This window comes from Arachis ipaensis, chromosome B10 (assembly GCF_059453495.1).
Source record: "Arachis ipaensis isolate K30076 ecotype BB chromosome B10, ASM5945349v1, whole genome shotgun sequence".
NCBI lineage: Eukaryota > Viridiplantae > Streptophyta > Magnoliopsida > Fabales > Fabaceae > Arachis > Arachis ipaensis.
Window position 1 is genome coordinate 837,666 of NC_142435.1, and position 27,967 is coordinate 865,632.

General features: G+C 34.7%; 4 protein-coding genes across 7 annotated transcripts; 3 read left to right on the top strand and 1 right to left on the bottom strand.

Moving 5' to 3' along the window:
• On the bottom strand, positions 1-4,557 carry LOC107622850 (ubiquitin domain-containing protein DSK2b). The gene is made up of 8 exons (XM_016324896.3): positions 4,024-4,557; positions 2,603-3,334; positions 2,203-2,423; positions 1,996-2,106; positions 1,325-1,380; positions 1,002-1,030; positions 694-786; positions 1-617 (listed from the first exon to the last, which is right to left on the bottom strand). Exons 1-8 carry the CDS (start codon positions 4,253-4,255, stop codon positions 469-471), a joined length of 1,623 nt encoding a protein of 540 aa, XP_016180382.1. The 5' UTR covers positions 4,256-4,557; the 3' UTR covers positions 1-468.
• A 3,949-nt stretch (positions 4,558-8,506) lies between these two features.
• LOC107619878 (disease resistance protein RUN1) lies at positions 8,507-12,669 on the top strand. Of its 2 annotated transcripts, none has more exons than XM_021112850.2 (4): positions 8,507-8,877; positions 8,971-9,545; positions 10,971-12,084; positions 12,301-12,669. In XM_021112850.2, exons 3-4 carry the CDS (start codon positions 11,113-11,115, stop codon positions 12,496-12,498), a joined length of 1,170 nt encoding a protein of 389 aa, XP_020968509.2. In that variant the 5' UTR covers positions 8,507-8,877; positions 8,971-9,545; positions 10,971-11,112; the 3' UTR covers positions 12,499-12,669. The 2 variants fall into 2 exon arrangements, with proteins under 2 accessions (XP_020968509.2, XP_016177602.2); XM_016322116.3 differs by having other exon boundaries at positions 8,738-8,877; positions 8,984-9,545; positions 12,301-12,641.
• A 286-nt stretch (positions 12,670-12,955) lies between these two features.
• Positions 12,956-19,855, top strand: LOC107628189 (uncharacterized). Of its 3 annotated transcripts, none has more exons than XM_088502753.1 (22): positions 12,956-13,095; positions 13,983-14,282; positions 15,018-15,293; positions 15,407-15,909; positions 15,982-16,205; positions 16,312-16,389; positions 16,477-16,542; positions 16,621-16,689; positions 16,765-16,839; positions 16,913-16,966; positions 17,123-17,209; positions 17,290-17,358; positions 17,440-17,505; positions 17,588-17,683; positions 17,807-17,872; positions 17,957-18,440; positions 18,528-18,614; positions 18,729-18,857; positions 18,948-19,082; positions 19,218-19,330; positions 19,401-19,494; positions 19,580-19,855. In XM_088502753.1, exons 2-22 carry the CDS (start codon positions 14,096-14,098, stop codon positions 19,751-19,753), a joined length of 3,132 nt encoding a protein of 1,043 aa, XP_088358879.1. In that variant the 5' UTR covers positions 12,956-13,095; positions 13,983-14,095; the 3' UTR covers positions 19,754-19,855. The 3 variants fall into 3 exon arrangements, with proteins under 3 accessions (XP_088358879.1, XP_088358875.1, XP_088358881.1); XM_088502749.1 differs by having other exon boundaries at positions 12,958-13,095; positions 13,976-14,282; XM_088502755.1 differs by lacking the exon at positions 17,290-17,358 and having other exon boundaries at positions 12,958-13,095; positions 13,976-14,282.
• A 3,930-nt stretch (positions 19,856-23,785) lies between these two features.
• LOC148578910 (uncharacterized) lies at positions 23,786-26,978 on the top strand. The gene is made up of 2 exons (XM_088502757.1): positions 23,786-23,994; positions 24,525-26,978. The coding sequence occupies exons 1-2, from the start codon at positions 23,917-23,919 to the stop codon at positions 26,838-26,840; spliced, it is 2,394 nt and encodes a 797-aa protein (XP_088358883.1). The 5' UTR covers positions 23,786-23,916; the 3' UTR covers positions 26,841-26,978.
• Positions 26,979-27,967: the final 989 nt, after the last annotated feature.

A 27,967-nucleotide genomic window follows, 5' to 3' on the forward strand; every position in this document is an offset into this window, starting at 1 on the left:
GAAGCTAACTCAATCAATATATAATAAAAAAAAATTCACATGACATTCTAGCAGTTGGGATTTAACTGCCAGTCTCATCACAATACCATTCCACCTGCCAAAGCATGTAATTTAGAGAGTTATTAAAGTATTAATAATACAAATGAATAGTATAAAAATCGATTCAGTTGAAAACACTTTTTGAGGTCTTGTTGCTGAGTCTAAAATCTAGAGTTTAATTTTAAGTATGTACACCAAGAAAAGAGGACCATCATCATCAGAACTCGAAAGGGGGATTGAGAGTAGAAATTACAATCCAATGTATGTATCCTACACCATTTCAGCTCTGACTGCGAAATTGGGATAGATTTCTGATTTTATTTAAACACCCAACAAGGCACCTGAACACAACCGATTGTCGAAGCGACCAACCTCAGAAATCTATAGAAGAGACCGACCTTTGGAATTAGACTTCGTTGACATTGCCTGCTACTGACCAGGGTTTCCTAGAAGTCGTTCAACTGCTGCATGAACATTACCGGATGTGGCAATAAGGGCCCTTATGTTCTCTTGCGTGTCGAAGAATCCCATTTCTTGAAGCTGAGAAAGCTGGGTTGCATACAACTGCTCGGGCGGCTCTGCAGAAGGCAACAATGTCAGCGAATCGACATAAAATCTATTTAGAAAGAAACAAAAGATGAGAACAACGCTAACCATTTGATCTATTTGGAACAGCTAGGCTACCAGTTCCAAGTCCACCGAACATGCTTGATAACAACTCCAAACCTGCCAAGTTGTTCAAAGGACCTAGCAAAAAATAATAGTTAATTATTATCAACAGATATGTACAGTATCTGTGGTCAATCAAGCCCCTGCAAATCTACATCTCAATATGTAAAAAACAATTACTACTGATTAAGTACTGATGGATCATCTTAATCGAAGAAATGAAATAAAATAATTTGAATTGCGAAAACTATGGCATAAAATTAAATAGTTTATATCAACATAAGCTCGCATACCAGTGCCTCCGCCAGTTTGACCTGATTCCCTGCAAAAGCTTTTCATATTAATAGAAAATCAAGAAAAAAAAAATATAGAAAAAGAGATTAAAAGTCTAGATGGGTTTAAAAGTGCTGATTTCAGACATTGCAATACAAGCAAGGCATCATATTTGGTCAGAGATTTGAACCCACACCCTTGTGTCCCGAGTCAAAGGTTTACTTTAAATGGAGAAATTAAAAAATCCTTCCAATGTTTCAGAAAGACATTATAAGTATTCAGCAAAAACCTTTACACATTAAACCTCATTATCAAATTCACAAGAATTATTAAAAATAATTACCGTGGCTGTTGTTGACCAAGCTGAGACAGAAGAGCTTGCTGAAAAGACATGAGTTGCTGCCAATGCGCAATAAAATAAATGGTAAGAAAATTAATTGAAACCAATGAATAAAATTACACAACGAATCAACACAGTTTCTTCTTCATCATTATATTTCACAAAATCAAATTCTGTTAAAAAAAATGTTCTCCCACAAAACACTTGGAGAATTATGATCATTTCTAAATGAACTAAAAGTTTTAAAACCCATTTATTTTTGTAACAAAAATTACTATTAGAATCAATACACACAACATTATATGAAAGGGGAGGTCTTTAGCTTGTCCTTCATTCCATCTACCATGTAGCAACCTACTTTAGATGCATTTTCCTATACAATCTCAAAATTTTGTCATGCGAAAACTGCCCTAAATTCTTATCATGTGACATGTACTATAGCCTATTGTAAATTATGAGAAAGAACAAAAATTTAAGAAGAACCTAAAATATCAACGTCCAAGCAAGCTACTCTGTTATAAAATGAACCACATCCAAACATCAATGCCAATACTCGAAAGACTAAGTAAGTACAGTAGACCACATGCTTATTAACACAAGCAAAGACAAATACTCAACCATATGCTTAAGAGAAGATACTCAATGTCAACAAGAACTCATCAACATCTGTTTACCTGCAGTGTCTCAGGTGAAGAAAATAAGCGAAGGAACTCTGGATTTTGCATCACTTCTCTAAGAGAATTCAAATCAGGCATGCCACGCTGATCAGCATTAGCTCCAAGCATCTAAAAGAAAAAAGAATAATGTTAAAAGGATAGATCCAAGGGAACCACGCGTCCACAACACATCTTGTACTCTTACAAGGCAAACTAAACATATACCTGATTCAAAGTTTGTGGGTTGGAAAGCATACTTTGCATCATATTTGAGATAGCTGGATTTTGCATTAACTGGGCCATTAAAGCAGGATCTGGCATAGCATTGCCGCCCAGCATGCCTTGAAGATCCGGCAGTCCAAGCCCTCCTAAGCCAGTAGGTGCCTGCGGCCTAGCATCCCCACCAGCAGGGGTTGACCTTCTATTGTTATTTTGGGCACCACCAGCTGCAAATATTCACCATCAATTACAGTAGTACCAGTAATGAGCAACAAAAAATCTATTTACTAGTCTTGAAAGAGCTAAAAAAATATCAGAATAAGGGAAAACGTAATAAAAACAATTGATTAGAATGAGCCATCCGGTCACAGGATTCTAAGGAGCAAAATATAGCATAAGAACTTACTTCCCGTTGAGGACCAAGGATTGGGGAGTGGGTTAGTATTGGGTAATGGAGAACCAGCAGTTGCTTCGGAGCTAGTAGTTGAGGGATTTGTTGATTGGTCCCTGGCTTGAGTCCCAGAAAGTGGTGTATTGTTGCCTCCTGTGTTTCCAGCCATCGTAGTAGCATTTAAAAATGGTTCTTGAACATTTTCATACATGCGCCTCAACATGTTAAATCCCTCAGGAGATGCTTCAATGTTGCTCATTGCTCTGTCGGTATTTCTCATCATTTCACGCATGATCTCAGGGTTCCTTGTAGCTTCAAGTGTCTGGCGGAGGGTGCTTGGATCATTAAGTATGTGAGCTAACTCGGGATTCCGATCCATGAGCTCCTGCATCTGCGGGTTGCTCATTATAAGATTCCGCACAATCTCAGGATTATTTATTAGGTTCTGCATAGCAGGTGTGTTCATAATTTCTCTCATTAAATTGGGATTTGAAATAAATGGTTGCTGCATCTGCTCAAGATCCGGAAATCCCTCTCCAAATAGGTTATTGCCACCCATCCCATTCAAACCTAATCCAGGGAACAATGAAGCTCCAAGACCAAGGCCTCCTAAGCCCCCACCCTCAGCAGCACCAGTACTTCTGGCATTAGTTGTGGCGGTATTGGTGCCACTGGTATTTGTGCCCCCACCTGTATTGGAAGGTGTGAAGCCACGAACCAAATGGATGGTGTGATCTGCCTCCAAGCCTACACAGATAAACAGAAAATTAAGCTGTATCGGAAGACAAGGGGATTATCATTGTCACAGTATAACATGATTGTACTGAACAATAAAATTGCTTTAACATGAATACAAATGATTTCTCAAACACGCCCAAGCTCTACATTCTAAACTGAAACCCAAAACTAATTAAACATTCGTATTCCTTTCCCTCAAATTCATTAAAAATAATAAGGAAAGGGTAATTTCTATGGTGAAGAGAGGGGAGTGTGCATTGCAAATGATATGTTTATTTTTTTTAAAATATTTTTCTCTATTGTTTAAAGAACAATCTTCACTCTTCATTGAAAAACACTCTTCACCATAGTATTCCCCTAAGAAAAGTATAGTATGCCAACAAAAATAACAGCATGACATTACAAATCAATAATGTTCCCCAATTGGAAGCGAATTCATTCCTTTTCACATTGAACACCCAAACCATAAATTAGAAATCCGAAACCTTCTAACTCTAACCACCACAAAACCCTAGCTGACTCTCAAACTAAGCAAAGAATAATAAAAATCAGAAAACACACGAACATCTCCCACGACAAAAACCATACAATCGATAATAGGTTTCCACAAGTTCATAAACAAAAACCTGAACCAAATAGAACAAAATCAAGCTCAATTTTATGAATTAAACAATAAAACAACGAGATCAAATCATCACCATAGCTTCGTAGGGTCTGATCATCCTTCAGGATCCGACCCTTGTAAATCAGGCGCTGCTGACCAGCTGGGATATCGCAACTGCCAGCAATGACTTCCTTGAAGGATCCGACGGTGGAATCGAGGCAAATCTGAACCGAGAACTTGGAACCATTGGAACACCGAATGTTGATGCTGACGGGTTCAGAGACCTTTGAATCCGTAGACCTTTCTGCGGCACTGTCACCTCCCATGTCCCCCAATGAAGAATGGAGGCGCGTAGGGCTTCACGCGCTGTGAACCGGATCGAATCAAAGGTTGGGAATGAAAATTGGGGATGAAGAAAACACTAACCCTAGCACAATCCAAGAGGAATAGAAGATGGGAAAAGAGAAGAGAGAGAATGAGCTGCAAACTTGGGTAGGGAGAGTAGGAACAACAAGAGGGAGAAAAATAATAATTTTATGCAATATTTTTATTTTATAAAATAAAAAGAATAGAGATTAAAAATTGAATATTTTATAAAACTTATAAATAAATAAATTTAAATTTAAACATATCTTTTAATCCAAGTGTGTGTTATGATTTATGAACAAAACAACCCATGGATAAGTTCGATTCACTTTTTCTTTTATTTTTTCTTCTTTAGAATCAATTTTTTCAGTACATTGTGTTTATCTGTTAAAATTTACAAGTTAAATTTCTTTTTATTTAATTATTTAAATTATTTCTATAATTTTATTTATACACTGAACATTCTTAATGTTTATATAAAAATATAAGTGTTACTTATTAATTATGTATTTAGATTATTTTAAATAAAATATAAAAATATATTCATATTAAAATTACATATATTATAAAAATAATTTTTGTAAAAAGTACAAAATTATAACATTTTAGAAAATATGTATTATACACAATTTTTTTATATCTAATTTTTTTATTATTGAAAGATTGATATTCAATCTTCATCCGATTTTATTATTTACTTTAATTTTATCTTTTTAAAAAATCTAAAAAATGTACGTATAGAGGTAAGGTAGAAAAAATCGAAATTTTACATGAAATCCAAAAAATAAATTAAGTACGTAAAACATAAAATCTTAACAAAATTTAAACCCTAAAATCGTTATATATAATATATATAAATTTTGTAAAATCAATTGATTTATTTAAAATCGTAATATTAAAAAATTTTAAGAGGGTTAAATCGAGATTCTAACTATAATAAAGAGAGAGAAATTGAATAATATTTGGGTCGGTATTTTAAAAAATAAATGTTTAGAAACAAAATATTATTCACTGGTCATAAAACAAAGAAAAGTGTTAAGAACTTAAGATATTCTTTTTTTTTTTAGAAGAAAATGAGCTACAATTTACTGCGATATTGGACAAACAACAAACTGGCAGGGTCCACTGAACTCAAACCAATAATCGGTTCCTTTAGATAGATGAGATTGGGCCTAGCCCAATAGTATAGCCTAATCTTTGAGTGCATTTGTTATCCACCCCTTGGCCCAACTATGGCCAGTCCAATAAACCCTCACCCTTATAGAGTATTGTAATTGTAGTGTTTTTTTCTCTTTTTACTGGGTAATTGCACTTAGACTTTTGTTTATGGAAAACTTTTAAGGTGTTCTATTAGATTTATAATGCAATACATTAATAAGAGAAATTCTAATCCCAAAAAAAAAAAAAAAAAACAAAGAGAAATTCTAAGTGATCAATATTTTTTTATTTTTGTTTTACATATAAAATAACATTAATCAAATTTCTCATTTTCTACATTAAAGGTATTGGTCTCCTAATATTCTTTCATTAATAATAAAGATAATTTTTCTCCTCAAAATTTTAAATTTTTAAAATAAAAAAAAATTGTTTGAACTAATCTCTATTTCTAAAATTACTGATGTGTCAATATAAATAGAATAAAATAAAAATCTCATCTACTTTTAGAAATTTTTATTAGCTTTCAAGGTTTTTGGTTCATATTTTTATTCTATGATAAATTAAGTGATTTGGATAAGTAATTAGAAAGTATTTCTGTACATTGCATTTGCTTTTTGAAGGAGAAGAGAAATAAAGAGTTAATATTCAATGCTGTCTTTAAATTTGCAGTTGGGTTTTAATGTTGTTTTTGAATTTAAAATTATTTTAAATTTATCTCTGAATTTAACATTAATTGTCCCTAAAATACTTTTCTATATATAACGAAATGATGACGTGTGCTTGGATAGAGGTCTAGTTGGACTAGTAAAATATCATTGTTTTATTTTTTGCGTCCAAATAGAACATAAACGACATTGTACGTTTAGGGTATGTTGAGGGATTTTAACATGTTGGAGTTAAAATCCCTCAAAATATCTTAAAAGATGTCGTTTATATTCTATTTTAGCGCCAAAAATAAAACGGCATTTTACATGTGTAGCATAATTTTTAGCGTGGTCTCTGTCTAATCACGTCATTATTCTGTTATCGAAAAGTATCTCAGGGACGAATATTGTTAAGTTCAGGAACAATTTTAAATTTAGAGACGATATTGAAACTTAACTGTAAGTTTAAGGACTACTTTGAGTATTAACTCTGACAAATAAAATGTTAAGTTCATTAGGCAACTTGCATGCTCAGCTTGGCACACATTCGCGGAAATTTCAAACCACAATATATAGAATGCTAATAGGTGACAAGAAATGGGTGAAAAGTAGTTCAATCTGGCACTATAATGATGGATAGAAGAGAGACTGAGAGATTCGATTGAAGGATCTAAACTATATATAATTATTGAATATTTTTTTTATGTTCGATGAATTTTATCAATCTAACAATTATTGAATTAAGTCATATATCATAAAAATTAAACTTACTGAATTTCATAAAATTCAGAAATCAATATATAGATACGTAATCTAATAGTCATATTTTTTTAATTTTTAAAATTTTAATGTACATAAAAATGTAAAATTTTATACTGCCATATCAAAATAATTCTAAATTTGATGAAAAAATTATATATATAAAAGTAAGATGTTGACATTTAACATTTAATTGATAAAATTTATGAATAAACTACTAAATTAAAATCCCAAACATTTTGGTAGACAATAATTGAGAATTAGTTATTTTTGCCAAATTTAATAATCTTTTATTGGTTATTTTATTATTTGTGTCTTTTAAAATTATTTTTGGCAGCATCAAAATCTTTTAAATATTATTTATTTTGATAGTTAATTCTAAAATTTACAGCATACAATAATTTATTAGGACTTAGTAGATTCCTCCTGGTGTTTAATCCAAGTTTACTAATATTTTTCACTCCACTACTGTTGTTGTTGAGACTTTAGTTGGATGAGATTTTTAATACGGATAAGTCTCTTTTCTTTTTAATGATTTCGAATTTGATCTATAAAGAGAGAAAAGATAAGCATTTTTCTCAAAGTTGGATATAGTACAAAATTTAAAAAAAAATGCAGTATACATCAAAAGCAAAATTAAACCAAAAAAATACACGGCTTCTTTTGAAAAAAGAAAAAAAAGGGGAAGAAATAACATTAATTTGGTCTTCTTGACTTCTTAAAACCTATCTATGCAATGTAATTTCCTGGTTCTTATCCTTTTACGGGGTCACAAATTGACTTGAGTCTTCTTTGGGGGAAAAAGAAAAAGAAACTTCCTGCTGGTTCATGATGTATATGCCATCCATCTCTACGCGTGAACAGAAATAAGAAACTACAATGCAACTTCCATGCCGTAACTGTAACATTGATTTAAAAGGCTGCATGCTGAAAATATAGTTTGAAATTAATTGTGGGGTCGGTTGTTGAAATAGAATAAAATGATTTTAAATTTTATTTTACATTGGAGATGATTAATGAAATAACACTAATTTCATTTCTGAAAAAATAAATTTATTTTGATGTAAAAACTTTAATTAAATTTTAACATTTCATATAAATTTAAAATAAATTAAAATTATTAAATATTAAAATAATAAATCTCATATTTAGTCTTAGATAACTATTTATGATGGGATTACTCTCATAAAGACGCTTAAAACGTCTTTTTTGTAGAGACGTTTACGTATCGCAATATTATTAGACGTATTAATGAATCGGTTATTTTTAAATAACAAATTCAAATAAAATTGATTTTTATTTTTATAACAATAACAATAAATCCAATTTTTTTAGGGATTTAATTGTATTTTTAAATTTTTAGAGATATAAATGTCTGCAAAACAAAAAGTTAGAGATATATTTGTTTTGAGTTAAGTATGATTTTAGTCCTCAACATAGAGGCCGAAAACAAACTGAAACCTTGGACCATTTTGGAGCGAAAAAAAGTTCAGGACGAAATAAATTTTCAGCCCCTGTATTGGGGACCAAAATCATACTTAATCCTATTTATTTTTTTATCAAAAAAAAAATCTAAAGATATTTTAGTTGATTTGAATAAGCCCCTTGTTGATCGATGATTCTAATATTTACTTGGATCACTGAAAAAGAAGGAGAAGATGATAAGAACGCATCAAGGACAAAGTCGAAGTCCCCAGGTCTACTCCTTGGCCTCTCCCTTTCAAGCTCATTTGACTGCTGCCTCTACTTTGTAGGGTTTTGAATTATGTTCTTCCTGCTTTGGGGTAACAATAGTAAATTACTAGATTAGCCTCATATCTGTGTGGGGCAGGTTCGGGTATGAGAAGCACAGTAGTGTCATCTTCTTTTAATTATAAATAAAGTCATTATTATTGATCCTGAAGCACAGATTCACAGACCTATATTTTCATGAAGGAAGCTTGAGATCTTAATCTTATGCAGTTGTAGAACCTCATCAGCTTCCACATTTCAATAGCCTCAAATTGTTATTGGCCACACTGGTATTATCACTTGTGTTTCTTATGTTTCCTATGTATCAAATAATTATGTCATTTTTCCTTTCTAATTTCTATATTTGACTTTCTTATTGTTAGTTTACTTTTGCAGATTGTTGGGAGCGTAATATTTACAATTCAAACCTTACGATTTAAATTTCCTCATTCTCTTGGTTGCGTGGAACGGCTTCGTTCCTGGCCTTGAAACGTTGCTGAAATGAACTATAAGCATGATGTGTTCATCAGCTTTAGAGGCACTGATGTCCGGCGTGGTCTGCTTAGTCATCTGAAGAAATATCTGCAGCATAAGAAGATTGATTTCTATGTAGATGATCCTAAACTTAATAAGGGAGATAAAATATCATCAATACTCACGGCAATTGAAGAGTCACAAATTCTGTTGGTTATATTCTCAAAAAACTTTGCTTCTTCTAAATGGTGTTTGGCTGAGCTCAAAAGATAATAGAGTGTGCTGAAAAAAATGAACAAATTGCTGTGGTACCTGTCTTCTATAAACTAGTTCCAGCAGATGTGCGGCACGAGAGAGGAGATTATGCTGCTGCTTTTGTTAAACATGAAGCTAGGGAAGACAAGGACAAGGTACAAAAATGGAGATCTGCTCTAGCTAAAGCTGCTGAAATTTCAGGATTTACTTATCCGTTGGACTCTGAGTTGTAAGCCTCCTCCTCTTTTTTATTTTTATTTTCATTTTCATACTTGTTACTATTTGTTGTTAGTCAAATGACTTATTTTCTGTATTTTTTATGGTATTAATTTGCATTACGAATTTGGTTACTTAGTTTGTATTGAAAAGTGAACGGTTTAGTTTAAAATGATTATTGTTCAAAATTCTCTTTGTCCATCTATATTTTTCCTAGATAAAAAATATCAAATGGTTTAATATGTGATGATAGGTTAGCAACTTAGCATAATATAGATACTTAAGTTTTAAGTCATTAGACTTGTGTAACTACTAACTACTCATGCAACTAATTGTTGTATCGAGCAAATAGTTACACAAGTCTATTGACGTAAAGCCAAAGTGATAGATTCATTCATATTGTGCTAACATATCTTATTAATATATTTGACTAACATATTTAACATAATACATATCAACTTTTTAACTATTATCTTCAAATGAGTAATTACCTTAATTTGATTAAATTTGGTGATATTTACTCACAAATTTCAAATTCAAATTTATAAAGCTCTTCAACTAATGAACTGTTAAGTTATGCTAAGTGATGTGGATTGGGTGACTAGTCAAGTTAGTTGAGAATCAGTTAGACTAGTGTATATAATGCAAGAATCAGTTAGACATAGGTAGAGCTTGTAATACTTCTCTCAACTCAAGCTATCACTTCCTCTGTAATCGTTTTTCTCCTTCTTCAACTTCTTTCTTATTCTCCAAGCAAACCTTCTCTGTTCTTAAACTTGTTCTTAAACTTTTACCCAAACATCACAGTGTTCATCGCGCCAAATCCAATAAATTTATCCTTTCTCCCCTAATATTTAATGTGTGTGTAGGAGAGGTTACTGTTAATGTTGCAAGTATAAGAAGTAGTGTATAAAATTAGTCTCACATTGAAGAAAGCAAGGAAGAATGAGGAGTTTATAAGTTGAGAGACCCATTAATTTATTCCCTTAAGATTTTGAGTTGGATATAGTATTTTTTCATTTTATGTTGAGTTAGGGTCTTAGGGATATTGATCTCCTATTGTTATTAATTAGATTAGACACTATATAAAAGCACATCTTCGCAAATCGTTTCAATATATCTATAAAAAAATTAAAAAATATATACATAGCGAAGATGATTTAGTATAAATATTGCATCAAATTGAACTCTCCTTTCTTTGCTTTTTAATATCTTCTGTCTGAAAGTCATCAGATGATGGTAAATTAGAATCTGTTGAGAATCAGTTGTGATCAGTTATGCCAGGCTGGCAGTAGAGATATCAGAGTTAGTTAGAAGTACAGCTCATTGCTCAAGTCAGAGAGCTATCTATATAAACCAAAACTCTATAATAACTCATCATTCTCTCTATCAATCAAGAATATTCTCTCAAATTCTCTCTGTTTCGTTTGTTTGCTAGGGATGAATCCGATCTTGTTGATAAAATTGTAGAAGACATTTGTAGCAAACTGAGAAAGTTTTCCTCAAGTGAATCAGATGACCCAGCTAAATCAAATGGCCTCGTTGGAATTGATAAAAATGTTGGATGGATTAAGTCCTTAATGACAAATGATTCTGAACAACTTCGACAGATTGGAATTTGGGGCATGGGTGGCATAGGTAAGACAACCATTGCTCAACTTGTGTTTGACAAATTTTCTCACCAATATGAGGGCTGCTACTTCTTGGAGAATATAAGAGATGAACTGAAAAATAATCAGTTAAATTATTTAAGAGACGAAGTTGTTTCTAAGCTATTAGGGGAAGAAAATCACCATATAACTGGTGCAAGCAGGGCAAATTCCTCCACCATGAGGAGGCTAAGTAAGAAGAAGGTTCTCCTTGTGGTAGATAATGTGAATACTCCAAAGCTTCTAAGAGATTTTCTTGAACCAATTCACTTTGGGCCAGGGAGTAGAGTGATTGTAACTAGCAGAAATAAGCAAGTGTTTACTGCAGGAGTATTTCATGAAATACACCATGTCAAGGAGCTGAACTCTGAAGAATCCCTTGAACTCTTCTGCTTAAATGCCTTCAATGAAAGCCAACCCAAAAGGGGATTCGAAGAGCTATCTAGAGAGGCAGTTGCTATTGCCAAGGGTGTCCCATTAGCTTTAATAGTTTTTGGTTCATATTTCCATTCTAAAAGTAATGACATATGGAAATGTGCCTTAGAAAGATTCAAGAAGTATACTGATCCTGATGGGGAAATTCAAAGTGTGTTGAGGTTTAGTTATGATGAATTACATGACATAGAGAAAAAGGTTTTTCTAGATATTGCATTCTTTTTCAAAGGAGAAGATAAAGATTATGTCATAAGCCAGCTGGATGCTTGGAACTTTCATGGAGCTAGTGGAATAGCCTCTCTCCAAGAGAAAGCTCTTATAGCCATTTCAAAGGACAATAAAATACAAATGCATGATTTAATGCAAAGAATGGGTTGGGAAATCGTTCGTCAAGAATCTGCTAATCCCGGACGACGAAGCCGAGTGAATGATCCAGAGGAAGTGTATGACATATTGAAGAATAACAAGGTAAGATAAAATTTACCATAATGTTAAATGTTAAATATATATAAGAAATCAGTTACCAAATAATTATTAGTAAATAATAATGTTAGAATATCAAATATATATTGAAAATGTGTGAAACAATATATATATAGGAAATTTTTTATGTATATGTAAGATTTTTGTAAGAAATATTAATATTAGATAGTGTTGTCTTATTGTTATTCTAATTTTGATTAGGGAAGTGATTCAGTGGAAGGCATACTGTTAGATTTATCTCAAATCGGAGAGGTAGCCTTGAATGTTGACAGCCTTAAAAAGATGCCTAATCTAAGATTAATCAAGGTTTACTCTCCATTGCCTATTGAGGTTCCTATGCAAATTAGATATTTTATACCACAGGTAATTAAAAATCTTGATTTGATTTTACTACGTTGATCAAGCACTTTTTTATTTTTGATATTGGGTTAGTGGTGGTGTATAACTGCACTAGGTGCTTGACCGGAGTGTGGCACCTAGAAATCGCTGGGTCCGATTTCATGGCCCCCAAAATTTTTTTCCATCTTGCCAAGAAATCGTTGGGTCCGATTTCCTTGTACAAAAGAAAAATCTGAACGTTAAGCATGAAATCGGTGGGTCCGATTTCCATGCACTGCCCTCCATGAACCACAAATCGGACGGTCCGATTTGTGTCCTTTTTTAGCTGCAATAAATCGGACCGTCCGATTACTTCTCTTCATCTGAACGCCGCCACACCGATGTAAAACTTCCCATAGTTCCATAACCCAGCATTACACCACAGTTGGTGTCATATAAAAAAAAATTAGCCTTGATCAAGATATTGTTTTTCCATTGCATTGAAATATTGGATTTTCTTATCTTTATTTTTTTTTCCCTCTGCTAAAGGATTTTCTCAGTGTGCTTTACAAAAGAATAAAAATGGATGACTTGACAGAAGAGTTATTGGAAGAATCTGGAAGCTTGAATCAATCATGTGATAATGAGGATATCGATGATGTCGTTGAAACTATCAAGGTAAAGAGAAATCAAATTAAAAGTCATCTTATTTTAGATGTGTCTTGTTTAGAAATTATAGTATACTAGTATAGTTAAGCTTAGTCCTATTAGTAGAGCAAAATGAAGTTTTACTAGAAATAATAACTTGTAATATGCAAGTTGAAGCTTAGTTTATTTTCTCTTTTAAGTAGTCCCTCAATTTTAACACTCAAAATTAATTTTGATCCATTGGATTCATTCATAATTTCATACATTCATACACACAGACACACTCATCCATTCATCTTCTATAATTTCCATCGCATTACACTTTCGCAGTGAGATTACTTCTTGTTGTGAATCATACGTGTGAGCAACTAAAGCCACACTTAGTGGCACAAAATTAAAGTGCTAGTGTTAGTTGTTTTTGAAGAAAATTTTATTTAAGCGGTGAAGTAAATGGAATGATTAAAAATTAAGTTTGTTTGGTAAAATATTTTAAAAAGGTCCTTTTTCACAAATCTTTCTTTTATTGTTTGGTAAATAAAAAAATTGTGTTAATTTATGTTTGTGGTTTTTATTTTTTAGAAGTTAAAGATTTTTTGAAAATATTTAAAGAGATATTTTTTAAAGTTAATTTATACTTATTAAAATTAAAATATCTAATATAGTTTCGTATATTAATAAATATTCAGATTTATTCTTATATTTATATCTAATATAATCCTTTCTAATTTTAAAATTTATTTTATTAAATATAATTATTATTGTTTATATTTATTAAAAATCATTTATAATTTTATTATTAAATATATATACTACAATTTTTAAAGTTAAATAATAAACTACTTTCTAAAAATAAAAATTTTATCAAATTGGTTCTATTAGTAATCACTCTTCATCAACTAATATATATAAGGGCCCAGCTACACATACAAGTATCCAAGCTTCCAAGTTGGCCCAGCCCAAATCGAAGACACGCGCATAAGGAAGCATAACATGGCGCGTCAAAATCACGCGCTCAACACAAACGGTTCGTATGGCAGACTCTTCCACTTCCTCCACTTCTTCCACTTCTCAAAACGCTTCGAAACCAAGGAAACGCTCCCAATTTCGAGCAAAAATCAAAGTTCAAAAAATAGAAATCGTTGTTCGAAACCTCCATCAAAACAACATCAAACTCTACGTGAAGAATCTGAAGAGAAAACGAAGCAAATACACTCAACGTAAGTTCATCAAGAAAACCTCCCAATTTTAGTTTTCTTCTACGTCGTTCTTCTCTAGGGTTTACTGTGCTATTATTCTTGCTTCTTTGTCACACTGTTCTAAGTTCTACGTCATTCTTCTAAGTTTTACGTCGTTCTACATTCTTGTTCTAAGTTCTCTTGCTACTGTTGTTGATTTTTGGGGCTTTATTCCGTAGATTGGGGGTTGTATACTGTTTGAACTTGTAATGTGACTTGATATTGATGCATGTTTGAGTGATATCTCACTGATATATATGAATGTATCTGAATAATTTCAATGGGTGTATCTCACTGTTATCAATGGGTGTATCTGATTCTTACATATGGGTGTATCTTACTCTTATCAATGGGTGTATCTGACTCATATATGCGTGTATCTTACTGATATCTGAATTAATTTGATATTGAAGCATGTTTGAGTGATAACTGACTGATATATATGGATTTATATGAATAATATCTATGGGTGTATCTCCCTGTTAACAATGAGTGTATCGGATTCTTACATATGGGTGTATCTTACTGTTATTAGACCTTGTAATGTTGCTTGATATTGAAACATGTTTGACTGATATCTGACTGATATATATGAATGTATCTGAATAATTTCAATGGGTGTATCTCACTGTTATCAATGGGTGTATCTGATTCTTACATATGGGTGTATCTTACTGTTACTAATGGGAGTATATTTGTGTGTATTTTTTGTTTCAGACAAAATGGCAGCAAGAAACCAAACGAAAGACCTTAAGTGTGCCACACATCTCCTGAGTGATAAGTTCAGAAACATGGCTGAGGAGAAGAAGGCAATTGTCAGGGATCTCGGATTTGGTGGGTTGATGCACGTCCCACCTCTAAGGGTGGATCACCAACTCTTAAGGGAACTGGCAAACAACTTCAAACTTGGGGAGAACAAACTGAAGACAGGATATGGTTCTTTCCAAATAACACCAAAGACAATAGGTGATGCGCTTGGCATCAATGCAACAGGTAACTAGCTCAAAATTATAGGTGTATATTAAGTTCATGCTTGGGTGTATTTAAGGTTGATGCTTGGGTGTTTTTGAACCGATTTTGATACTTTGTTGTTTTCTTTTTTGTAGGAAATCTGTTTCCTGAGAAAGTTGAGTATAAGCAACTTTATAAGCAACTTTCTGATGATGACAAAATAATTTATAGAAGATTCCAGGGTAAGACCCTCAAAAGTCTTACCGATGAAATGATGGAAATCGGCGTTGGCAGCGAAGAGGAACGCCTGATGTTCAAGAGGATATTCATCCTCTACATACAGATGGCGTTCCTTTTGCCAACGACGATAAACAAAATATCGCCCGTGCACCTCGCCCCAATTTTTAAGATGGACGGCATATCGGAGAGAAACTGGGGGGCGCATGTTTTGACCTTCTTGATCAAAGGCATCACAGACTACCAGGATAAGAAGAAGAAGGCAATTGATGGCTGCCTCTTTGCCCTCATGATAATATACTTTCATCTTTCTGAAAACAAAGGCAAGAAGAGGGCCGAAAGACCACCAAAGCCTTGGATTGCCAACTGGACTAAGGAGAAGTTGGTGGAAAGAATGACTGCAGAAAAAGAAGAAACTTTGGTAAGTAAACATAATATGTTGCTTGTATTTTATTTACCTGAATGCTGCTAGCTAAAATATCTCATGTTTCAGGGGATTGTGAAGATGGCGGAGACAAGAGCAAGAGAAAAAATGAAAGAAAAAGAAAAAAAAGAAAAAACACAAGAAATCAAAAAAACAAAAAAAAGGAAGGCGAGTCCAACATCGTCTTCGGAGACAGAAACAGCTACTGACAGTGACACTACTACCTCTGAGTCTGAGAGTCAACAAGACTCGGAGGATTCAGCAAGAAAACACCCCATCAAAAAGGGGAAAAAGTAAGTACCATACTTGGGTGTAATTTCTTTTTCGAGTTGGGTGTATCTTGTTGATCACGTTGGGTGTATTTTATTATGTTCTAAATAATCACTGTTTGCCTTCCAGAATGGACTCCAGAAAAAGAAAGCAGAGGCAAGAGGAGCCAGATTCTGATTCAGAATCTGAATCTGAACAAAGTGATGAGTAATGTCCTGAAATTATTACTCCTTTCTTTTGGCTTCATTATAAAGATTTCGTGTATTAACTGAAGTGTCTGTTATTAACTTATAGGAGTGAAGAATCATCACCTGCAGAGAAGGAGAAGGAAAAGAAAAAAACAAAAACAACACCAAAAAAGTAAGCACTTCTTTGCATAATATTCTGTGATAAAATTAATTTTTTATTTCTGATTGGTACTCTTTTTTTTCCACCCAGAACACAACCAAAAAAGAAAAAAGTTCTCGTGGAGGATTCACCTCCTAAAGAAGACCAATACTTTGACGGGTACAGTACCTCGTAAGCTATATTACCGTCTATCGTCGTAATTATTTTTGTTAACATCTTCCTTTATGAATGTAGTGAGACATATGAAATATCAAGTGATGAACTGGATGAATGGCTAGGGCAAAACGTTGATAAATCTGCTGCAGAGGGGTATGTCTTGATGGGCTGTCTATTTCATATTTTTTTGTGTTTTGCATGCTAATAATTGTTTCTTGTTTTGCAGGGAGAACCAACCTGACCTGCGATCGACAGAAGGTCGCTATGTGTCGTCTGAAACGTAAGAAGCTTTATTATTTAATAAAATCTTGTTATCATGAATTGGGTGTGTCTTGTGGTACCATTTGGGTGTATTGAGTGGATCAAGTTGGGTGTATGTTGTCTAATAAGTTGGAATATTAACTTTGTTGTGTTGCTTGGATCAAATCTGTCTTAGAATACCGGCTGTGAACTTGGGAACTGATGCTCCTTCCTCTCAAGGAAACACAGAACAGAGTAGTGTAAACCAGCCGTCACAGAGCATGTAATTTCTCTTTCAAATCACCGTTACTTTTGTTCTTCTATTACCCTTCTACTTCTAATTCTGTATATATTTTTTTTTAGAAAAAAAAGCCCTTTATTATTTTATTCAAGAAAAAAAAGGCAGGAAAAAAAAGCAAAAACTGCAAGTATGTAAGTTCTCAAAAAAACAAAGCCTGTCTTATTTTTGAATTGTTCGGGTGTATTTCTTGAATTTCTTTGGGTGTATTTTAGGTTGAGTCCGTCTGATTCGAATATGATGGTTGTGAGGGAACAGACACCGTCCGAAGCGCTTGCAATGTGAGTTTTACAATAATATTCAACCTTATAACCTTATTATTTTCAAAGGCGTTGTTAACCTTTCATTTTTCTTCTTGTTTAGAGTCCCGATTCAGGTTTTTGTGCCGGCATCCCAAACAACCACAGAGACAGATTTTGAACCAACCCCTATGCTACAGATTGAAGGGACTACAGAAACGTAAGAAATAGTATTGAGTGTATATTTGTTTGGAGTTTGGGTGTATATTAGCTAACAGTTTGGGTGTATATTGTTCCTGATTAGTTTCTTTTACGCCGTGATTAATTTTTTGTAACTGTGCAGCACTCCTGAAACCCCCAAACAACTTCAAGAGACCACACCCACGGTTCCCCCAGCTCCAACTAAAGTGTAAGTTCATCAGACTAAAATCAATCTTTGCTTATCATCTGTATATTCTTATTCTTATTCTTATTCTTATACATGATGACGCAGTCATCCAGACGCAGAAGACGCTGCTGCCCTGTTGATGATGGCACGGACAGCTTCCTATGTTCCGAAAACAGATCCAGGGGTGCCATCATTCAGCCTTGGATTGACTGATTCAAGCCAGGAGGGGGCGTCAACGCAGGAGACAGAAATGGAAAAATCTCCAGAAGCTGCGAATTTGATAGAACAATTGGACAGTTTGGTCCAAAGAATAGCAAGCAGCGCGACGAAGGGAAAAAACACAAGTCCACAAATTCAGAGGGAGACTGGGGGAGAAAGTTCTGCAAAGTTTGAAACTCCTCGGGGATTATATCAGATTACGGATGATATGAAACAAAAGTGCTACATCTGGGGGACGAGACTGAAGGAAGATGCAGATGGCAATACTAACGAGTATGAGGAGATGTGCACTCTGATTGGCCAAGGAGAATACATTTTGATGAGAATGCACCTTGCTTCCCTCCAGGCAAAAAGTGATATAGAATCTCAGGTAATATTAGAATAAGATTACTGTTTTTACACCAAAGTCAATTACAATGCTTATTAATGTAAAATTGATTTCGGCATATATTTCTAGATTGTATCTGCCGTCTGCCTCATCCTCAACAACAAAAATGAAAAGAGATTTCAAGAACAAATATACTGTCTCCCCCCCGATATTGTGGTAAGTCTTACTTCTACGATCTTCGGGTGTATTTTCTGTATTGATTTGGGTGTATTTGTCACGTTCCATTGGGTGTAAGTTTAGTGTTTCATTTCTCGTTTCCCATTCTTGCAGTGCATGGCGCTTTCGGATCACCCAAACGGGGAATTCGTATCACCAAAAACGAAAAAGGAATTCAGGGTGGAAGCCTACCCGAGTTTCATTCCCTTCATAGATAGAAAAAAATTGACTTCGCACCCATATGTAAGTTTTCGTTTGCTAAATTTGTTACTACGCTTATTTACTTATTTGCAAAATAAAATAACACACTGTTCATGTGTGGGAATCCTTCAGATTTTTGCCCCTGTCTGCTACGCCGGGCATTGGTGGTTATGGCTGATAAATACAAGAAAGCGGAAATGTCAAATACTTGACCCGCTACACAAAATAGCTCCCACTGATGAGAGAAAGACCATTAATAAATTCACTGTAAGTTGCCTCTGTCTTCTTTACTTTAATAGATAGGTCTATTTCGTTAGTTGTGATGGGTGTATATTGTCCATTCAGTTGGGTGTATCTTGTCCATTCATTCGGGTGTATTACTGATTTGTTTTCGTATTTAAGGGATACGTATTTTCAAGATTGATAACATATGCCGGCGGGAAACCTCTTCAGAAAGGGGAGAGGGAGAAGGAAATTAAATCACCATATGTTAAAATATCAGGCCAAAAAACAAGGTATAAATTTGTGAGTCTGAACATTAAACTTTTGTAAATGAGATTTGTAATTTATATTCTTTGTTTTCAGCTATGACTGCGCTGTGTACGTTATGAAATGGATGGAGATAATTGAGCCAGAAAACATCAAAAAGGGGAAGTATCAATGGGATAATTGGCCACAGGTAACTGTCTTTAAAACCATATAACTCTGTATTACTTTACTGAATTAATATTGCTGTTTAAACAGAATATACTTTTTTATTGTAGGAGGAGGTGGACCACTATAGAGTGGAATACGCATCCCGTATACTATTCAGTGAGATGAATACACAGAGAGATCAGGCAATTAGAGAGAGTAGTGCTATAAGGCTGTCGAAGCCATCCTCTATATTATTAAGTCCATTTTGTCAGATTAATTCTACTGATATAGAAAGTGGGTAGTTTGTAAATTGAACAAATGATGTAAATATTTGCCATTTATCAACAACTTCTATTCCATGTATATTTTTTCCCATTTATCAACAACTTCTATTCCATGTTAAATTATCTGTGCTGGTAAACTGTCTGTGATGTATTCAAAAGCTGTATTACAGGTGGTAAAATATGAAGGAAAAAATCAAGGCATATATAAACACAAACTATAAACTGCTACACCCAACGCAAGTCTAATAATACACCCAAGGTTGTATAAAAATATACACCCAAACTGTCTGCACCGTATTCAAAATGTATGAATTACATGTACTAAAATATGAAGAAAAAAATCAAATCAAATATAAACCCATAACCTGAGAATTTTTACAGCTTTTGTTTTATATATATCTATATATGTGTCTATATCTAAATTGTGAATTAACGAAAATACACCCAAAATAACGGTGCTTTTACACCCATATTCTGAAAAACTATACACCCAACCAGTTATCCCCTGCTGCTGGTACCCTGAACTGATAACTCATAACGTGTCCTTGATATTGGCTGCAATTTGAATGCGCCGCTGATGCAGCATCAAACAGGTTTATCTGAAATATAACACACACACATTACCTAAACTATTAACGAGAAAAATAAACTCAATCGCCACAAATTTAAAGAACATTACTTTTACCTCGCTTAAAACTTTCGTCTTCTTCTTCTTTGTGGCATTTGCGATCTGTTTCTCCAGCTTTGAACCTAGCCTGTTTTTTGGACGTCCTCTTGTTCGAATCCTTGGCGGGCTTTGAAGCTCGTTAACGGATTCCAAGTTGGCGTCTTCGTGGGATAAAGAAGATGTCCCCTTCCTTTTGGCTTTTAATGCTTCCATCTCGGCCATGACGTTATCGTACGCGCGGTGCAGAATTGCAGTCAGCTCCTCCGATTCGGAGGCAAATTCGCATATATTTTGCGAACGAAAAACCAATTGGTCGAACCTCTTGCTTCTTGGCTCCATTAGTGGCTCGTCGTGGCTGCTCTTGATGTGTGTGTGTCGCCTCTTTACCTTCTTGCTCCATCGTTCCAGTATGTATCTCGGTGACACTTGGCTTACTTGTTCGAAGCTTAACACGCTTAGTGCGTGACGGCACAGTATCCCTCTCGACTCGAATAATAAGCAATGGCATTTTACCTCGGCTGCAACCGAGTCGTAAGTAACCACGAACTTGTTGAATATTGAGCTGGAAACTTGTTCTCCGACTTCGTATACTGAATAGCCTAGAGCGGAATTCTTCAGTCTGGTGATGCAATTCGCCTTTCCTCTGAATTGCGCTTGGACTTCCCTAAACTTTGCGTGAGTGTATGCATCTTGAAACTGAGCTTCAATGCAGGATTTCGTTGCACACGGTATGACCGTATGAAAATCTGCAGCATCTGATTCTCTCTCTGCTTGCTCCCTGCTTCCGAGGCAATTATCGTATTGTTTGACGAACTGAATAAGCGAGCTGTTCCGGGTGATATACTTGTTAAAAAATGAATGCATGCTCTCGCTCCTTTGTGTGCTTCTCATCCCTGCCCAGAAATGGTGATCCAGATAGATAGGAACCCATATGTGACGGTCTTCGTACAGATCTGCATAATACACCCAAAGACAGTCTATAAATACACCCGAGAAAATATGTAACTTACACCTCTGATGCAGATTTTAAAAAGACATTACCTGAAAGCCACTTGTTGTCCCCAAGACCAAAATTCAGCAGAAAATCGTTCCAATTCCTATCGAATGAGTCTTTGCTTTGAGAGTTCCAAACAACTTGGCTCATTTCTTGTTCGATATCGGCATGTCCCTTGTACCCGTTTAATTTGCTTGGAATCTTCTTCATGATGTGCCAAATGCACCAGCGGTGAACTGTTGTTGGCATACAGGCCTCTAAAGCCCTTTTCATGGATGCGCACTGATCGGTGAGAAACCCTTTCGGAGCGTTTCCTCCCATGCAACGAATCCAGCTTTGAAATAACCATTTGAATGATTCAATTTCTTCGTTCTTCATCAAAGAGCATCCGAGAAGTGTTGATTGACCGTGGTGATTCACCCCGACAAAAGAACCACAGACCAAATTATACCTGAAACAAATTACCATGGTCCAGAATGCAAAATCATTAGCTACACCCTAACAAATGCTTCGCATACACCCAATGAAACAGCCAATATACACCTCTACTGCGGATTCGTAAAAATAAATTAATTTGGCATCATAAACAGGGACAGTTTGTTACCTGTTTGTGTTGTAGGTGGTGTCGAATGAAATGACGTCTCCGAAATACTCAAAGGCGGCTCTGCTTCTTGCATCGGCCCAAAAAGCCAGCTTAATCGATTGATCCTCTTCGAGTTGGAGCTCAAAAAAGAAATTCGGATTCTTCTCTTTCATTCTTAACAAATATTTCCCGAATTCCTTTGCATCTTCTTGTTCGGAAACATTCCGCACTTCCCTGGTAATGTAATTCCTCACGTCCTTTTCGATAAAATTTAACTCGCGGTGACCCCCGGCAGCCGCAACATATGATTGGTAGGTTTTGCTTGGTCTGATACCGGCCTCCTCGTTATTCTCTATCGTACGACGAATGGACATGCTTAGTTCCCTGTGCTGTTTGAGCATCTCTGCTTTGCTTGGACAGCAGGGGTGTGAATGATCCAGCACAACCTTTGAAATGATCCAAGCACCGACATCCTTCAATGTGTGTATATAAATTCTTGCAGGACAGTTTAGACCGGCTGTCGGATTGGTCTTCTCGGCCGGAGATATTTTAGATTTCCATTTTCCCTCTCTGCTACATGTAATCAGTTGGTTCTTAATCTCGTTTCCCTTCCTATTTGTGCACCGAACTCTTGTAGAGAAACCTGCAGCCTTGGCGTAGTTCCTGTAAAATTTTCCAGCATCTTCAAGGGTAGTAAAGGTCATTCCAACCTTTGGAACAAGCTCGTCATCAACAACTGAGACAGGCTGCAAAAGACACCGTGTCAGAACTGTAAATACACCCATAGATATGATTCAAATACACCCAATCATGTCTAATACGATACACCCTAACCGCAACAACTCAACTACAGAATGACTTTTAAAGCAATAAACTGTAAATACACAGCATGCAGATATAATACAGTTCTAAAAACACACCTAATCATGTCTGTTATAATACAGATGAACAACAACAAGTAAATTAAAATAACAAAAAACCAGTAAAGTGTAGATACACCCACACTTCTAGCTAAAGTACACCCAAACAAGAATTGATCTACACCCGAGCGTCTGCTACAAATTCCAAGTAATTAATCACAACTAATACATTGAATCGACAGATTCACGTAAACGTGTTACTTTCACAGTAATCCTATGTAAATTACTGAAAGAAATTTCATACTAATCCTATGTAAATCAAACCTCAGGGACTTCGTTAGATTCTGACTCATAATCCACTTCGCCTGCATTCAGATGACAATCTGAGGTTGTATGATCCATTATCTTCAAAACGAGATCAAACTTTGATTTCGAAAAACAACAAATCAAAAATAGAAAACGAAGATGGAGTTGCAGAGAGAGACAAAGGTAACCTAAACGAAGAAGATGCTAGTGAGAAAAGGAGAAGAAAAGAACAATGGAGAAGAAGGAGGGTAAACGCGGGAGAAGAAGAAGAACGAAATCTCAAAATAACGAAAACGAAAAGGGAAAGAAATATTTTAAATCTGGTAGTTAGATATACGCGCGATATTATATAGCGCGTGTAATCAACGTACCTGAAGCAGCGCGTATTTTGATCTTATTGTTTAATGAACTTGTATGGCATACAAGCCATTAGGGCTTGTATGCAGAGCTTTTCCGTATATATAAGTAGGAGATTTTTAGTGGTATTGTTCTCAAAAGTTTATTGTTCTCTCCTAATCACTAGAAAGGTTATAGTGCTTTCGCACATTAATAAAAGGGTAATGTTACATAACCAATAACTTTCTTGTCTGATATTTTTTCCCTTGTCACAAGGGTTTTTCTACGTAAAATATTAATTGTATGCCAGTTCCACTTTTCTTATCTCTATTGTTGTTAAATTTACTACTTATATAACTCTGTTACCCAACAATATGATATAAATTTCAGGGAACTCAAGTAGATGGCATAAAAATTCTTGATACTATTATAGAGATGCATATTTTGGGAATGCCTAAATTAAACATGCCGATGCATGTGGAGCATCCTATGCCTGGTTTGCCGATAATGCAGGTGATAAGAATACATTGTTTTGAATTATTCTTAGAGGAGTGTTAGGGGCAGTAACTTTTGTGTTATGTAACCATCAATTGGCCATCAATAATGTTTTTAATAGTATGAGATTACATCCAATGATGGGAGATCACTCATTTTTCTTTTGATGGTTAAGTGCTGGTCACAAAACACAAAAGTTGCTGCCCCCTAAACTTTCTCTTATTCTTAATTAATTTTTTTCAACTACCATCAATTAATATTTTTAAAATTATTTTATTTATTTTAAATTATATACCTAAACACTAAAGTTAATTGGTTTGACTAAAAGTCAGTTTCCAATCCTTTCTCTCTTATTGTTTCAAGCTGGAAATTCAGGTACAGTAAATTTTATGTAAAATTGTTTGATAGATAAAAATTGTTAAATAAGTTGACATGATTAAATTGTGGCTCTTAATTATCAATTTCACATAAAGTTCACGGCATCTAAATTTTAATCATCTAATTGAAAGTCACTCTGATTGTGTTGCTTTGGTTTTTATTTTTCATAGGATTTGGTAAATGATACAACTCAGCCTCTGATGCTGTCGAAGTTGTCTAAGTTAGGGGGTGTTCATAAATTGGCAAATTACAATGAAAATGATGGAGTTCTGGTTTTAGCAACAAATGATCTAAGTAGATCAATGCCACAGCGGAATCCCAACATTGGATCTGCGGTGAAAGAGTTGATCAGCCTTGGAAGTGAGTTTCACGTGAAATCCACTCACCATCTTTTCATGGAAGGTTCCTCAGTTTCAAAGGGCTTGTCCTTGTCAACAAAGGAAATAAGATCAATAAATTCAACCTTTAACAGAACGGAAGCATTGAACTCCTCCGTGGAGCTCTTCAAGAATCTTGAATGCTCAGATGCTAAAGCTCTACAATATTATGCAGAGACTACAATGGAACTATTGAACTCCTCCACGGGGTGCTTCATTTCTCATGATTACTCAGATATTGATGATCTGCAACTTGAGACTACCCGTAAAGATGAGTTATCTTTTCTGAGATCTACAAACTATTACAGGCTTCCTAATTGCAGAGAGAATAAACATATTGGGAAACCGAAGCTTCTAGTCCTGTTTGATGGGCTACGGTATTCCGAACAAATGTCTTTCTTGGTTGTTGGTGGATCGAGCCTCCAATGGAGTTATTTATGGTGCATAAGTAATAATTCTCAGTTTATGCAAATTCCTGTTGGTCCTCAGTTAACGAATTGTGTACAGTTGTCTCTAGAAGTATTTCCAGGGAGTTTGCCTTTGCTTTTGAGCATCATGCATCTTCCTCCGCATCTTAAAAGCCTATCAGTGCATGATGGTAGAAGTTTTTGGCATAAAATAAAGCTTCCACCATTCATTCCAGACGTGCGTACTAGTGGCAGAATGCTCATGTGGCGGGAAAGTTTGCCATCGAAGATCAATCATCATGTGTATCTGAGATTGAGAGATCGTAACAATCTTCGATCTATATCAGAGCTTCCACCATCCATTCAATCCTTGGAAATTTCCAAATGCATTATGCTATTGCGGGATAGTTTGCCTTGGACCTTCAAGTATCTTTCTAGTATTGAAGACCTGACATTAAATGATTGTAACAGTCCTCGATCTATATCAGAGCTTCCACCATCCATTCAATACTTGGAAATTTTCAACTGCATTATGCCGGAGAGTTTGCCTTCGAACTTCAAGTATCTTTCTAGTCTTAAATACCTGACATTGAGATATTGTAACAATCTTCTATCTATATCAGAGCTTCCACCATCCATTCAATCCTTGGAAATTTTCAAATGCTTTATGCTGGATAGTTTGCCTTCGAACTTCAAGTATCTTTCTAATCTTAAAGACCTGACATTAAATAATTGTAACAGTCTTCGATCTATATCAGAGCTTCCACCATCCATTCAATCCTTGGAAATTTCCAAATGCATTATGCTCAAGAGTTTGCCTTCGAACTTCAAGTATCTTTTTAGTCTTAAAGACCTGACATTGAAAGATTGTAGCATTCTTCTATCTATATCAGAGCTTCCACCATCTATTCAATCCTTGAAAATTTCCAACTGCATTATGCTGGAGAGTTTGCCTTCGAACTTCAAGTATCTTTCTAGTCTTAAATACCTGACATTGAGATATTGTTACAATCGTCTATCTATATTAGAGCTTCCACCATCCATTCAATCCTTGGAAATTTCCAAATGCATTATGCTCGAGAGTTTGTCTTCAAACTTCAGGTATTTTTCTAGTCTTAAAGATCTGACATTGAGAGATTGTAGCATTCTTCTATCTATATCAGAGCTTCCACCATCCATTCAATCTTTGGAAATTTTCAACTGCCTTATGCTGGAGAGTTTGCCTTCGAACTTCAAGTATCTTTCTAGTCTTAAATACCTGACATTGAGATATTGTAACAATCTTCCATCTATATTAGAGCTTCCACCATCCATTCAATCCTTGGAAATTTCCAAATGCTTTATGCTGGATAGTTTGCCTTCGAACTTCAAGTATCTTTCTAATCTTAAAGACCTGACATTAAATGATTGTAACAGTCTTCGATCTATATCAGAGCTTCCACCATCCATTCAATCCTTGGAAATTTCCAAATGCATTATGCTCAAGAGTTTGCCTTCGAACTTCAAGTATCTTTTTAGTCTTAAAGACCTGACATTGAAAGATTGTAGCATTCTTCTATCTATATCAGAGCTTCCACCATCTATTCAATCCTTGGAAATTTCCAACTCCATTATGCTGGAGAGTTTGCCTTTGAACTTCAAGTATCTTTCTAGTCTTAAAGACCTGACATTGAGAAATTGTAACAATCTTTGGTCTATATAAGAGCTTCCACCATCCTTTCATTCCTTGAAATTTTCCAAATGCGTTATGATGGAGAGTTTGTCTTCAAACTTCAGGTATTTTTCTAGTCTTAAAAAGTTGTCATTGCATGATTTTAAAAATTTTCGATTTATATCAGAGTTTCCCCATCCATTCAATTCTTGTATATTACCCCATTGCATTATACTGGAGAGTTGACTTTCGAACTTGCAGCATCTTTCGCATCTTGAATTATTGTCATTGAGTGGTTGTACAAATCTTCATACACCAGAGCTTCTTTCATCTAGCTTCAAGCGTCTTCCGCTTCTTAAAAGCTGTCATTGCGTGGTTGTACAAAGTTAATCTATACCAGATCCACGGGAGTGGATCCTCTCCAGTGGGAAAAAAACTGGATAGTGTCCAGTGTTTAATCTCACCATTCATTGTTCTCTCTCTCTTATTAATTTCTGGTCTCACTTATAAAATTAAAGGTGAGAGATCACACTTTATTCTCTCCAGTGAAAAAAAATGGAGAGGATCCATTTCCCCAGATCCACCATCCATCCGATTCTTGTATATGATGAGTGAGGTGACTGAGGCAGCAATCATCAATTCAAATATTACAGATTGCAGGTCAGTTTTTACAACTTTGATCAAAATTATGTGGTGCTAGTAGAAAGTAGGCTGAAGCTATTGTTTTAGTTCTTGCCTTAGTGCATACAAAGTAGAGAGAACAAAATTTACTTATTGTGTGTGTCTATTTTGATTTTGTTTAATTTCTTGTATTCTTATTCGTAGATGTATGTTCACATATATATTTTTTAATTTATTTTAACAGGAACTTGGAGTTGTTTATTTGAAGTATGAAGCTTTTGGTTTTATGGACTCTATCATTGGATTTTGTATCAAGACTTATCTTATTTTCCTATATTATGTTGTGTTATTTTATTTTTTAAAATTTTAATGTTAAACTTTAATTAATTTGTTGTTTTAAAATTTGGACAAAATTTATTTGTATGGTATTTCAATATCTTATGTTTTCTTTTTTATTCTTTTAATTTTTTTCATTAGAAATTTCATAAGAATTTGAAAGGATATAGAATGGAAATTCCTATGGAGACCGTGGAAAACAAGAAATGGAGAATGAGGCT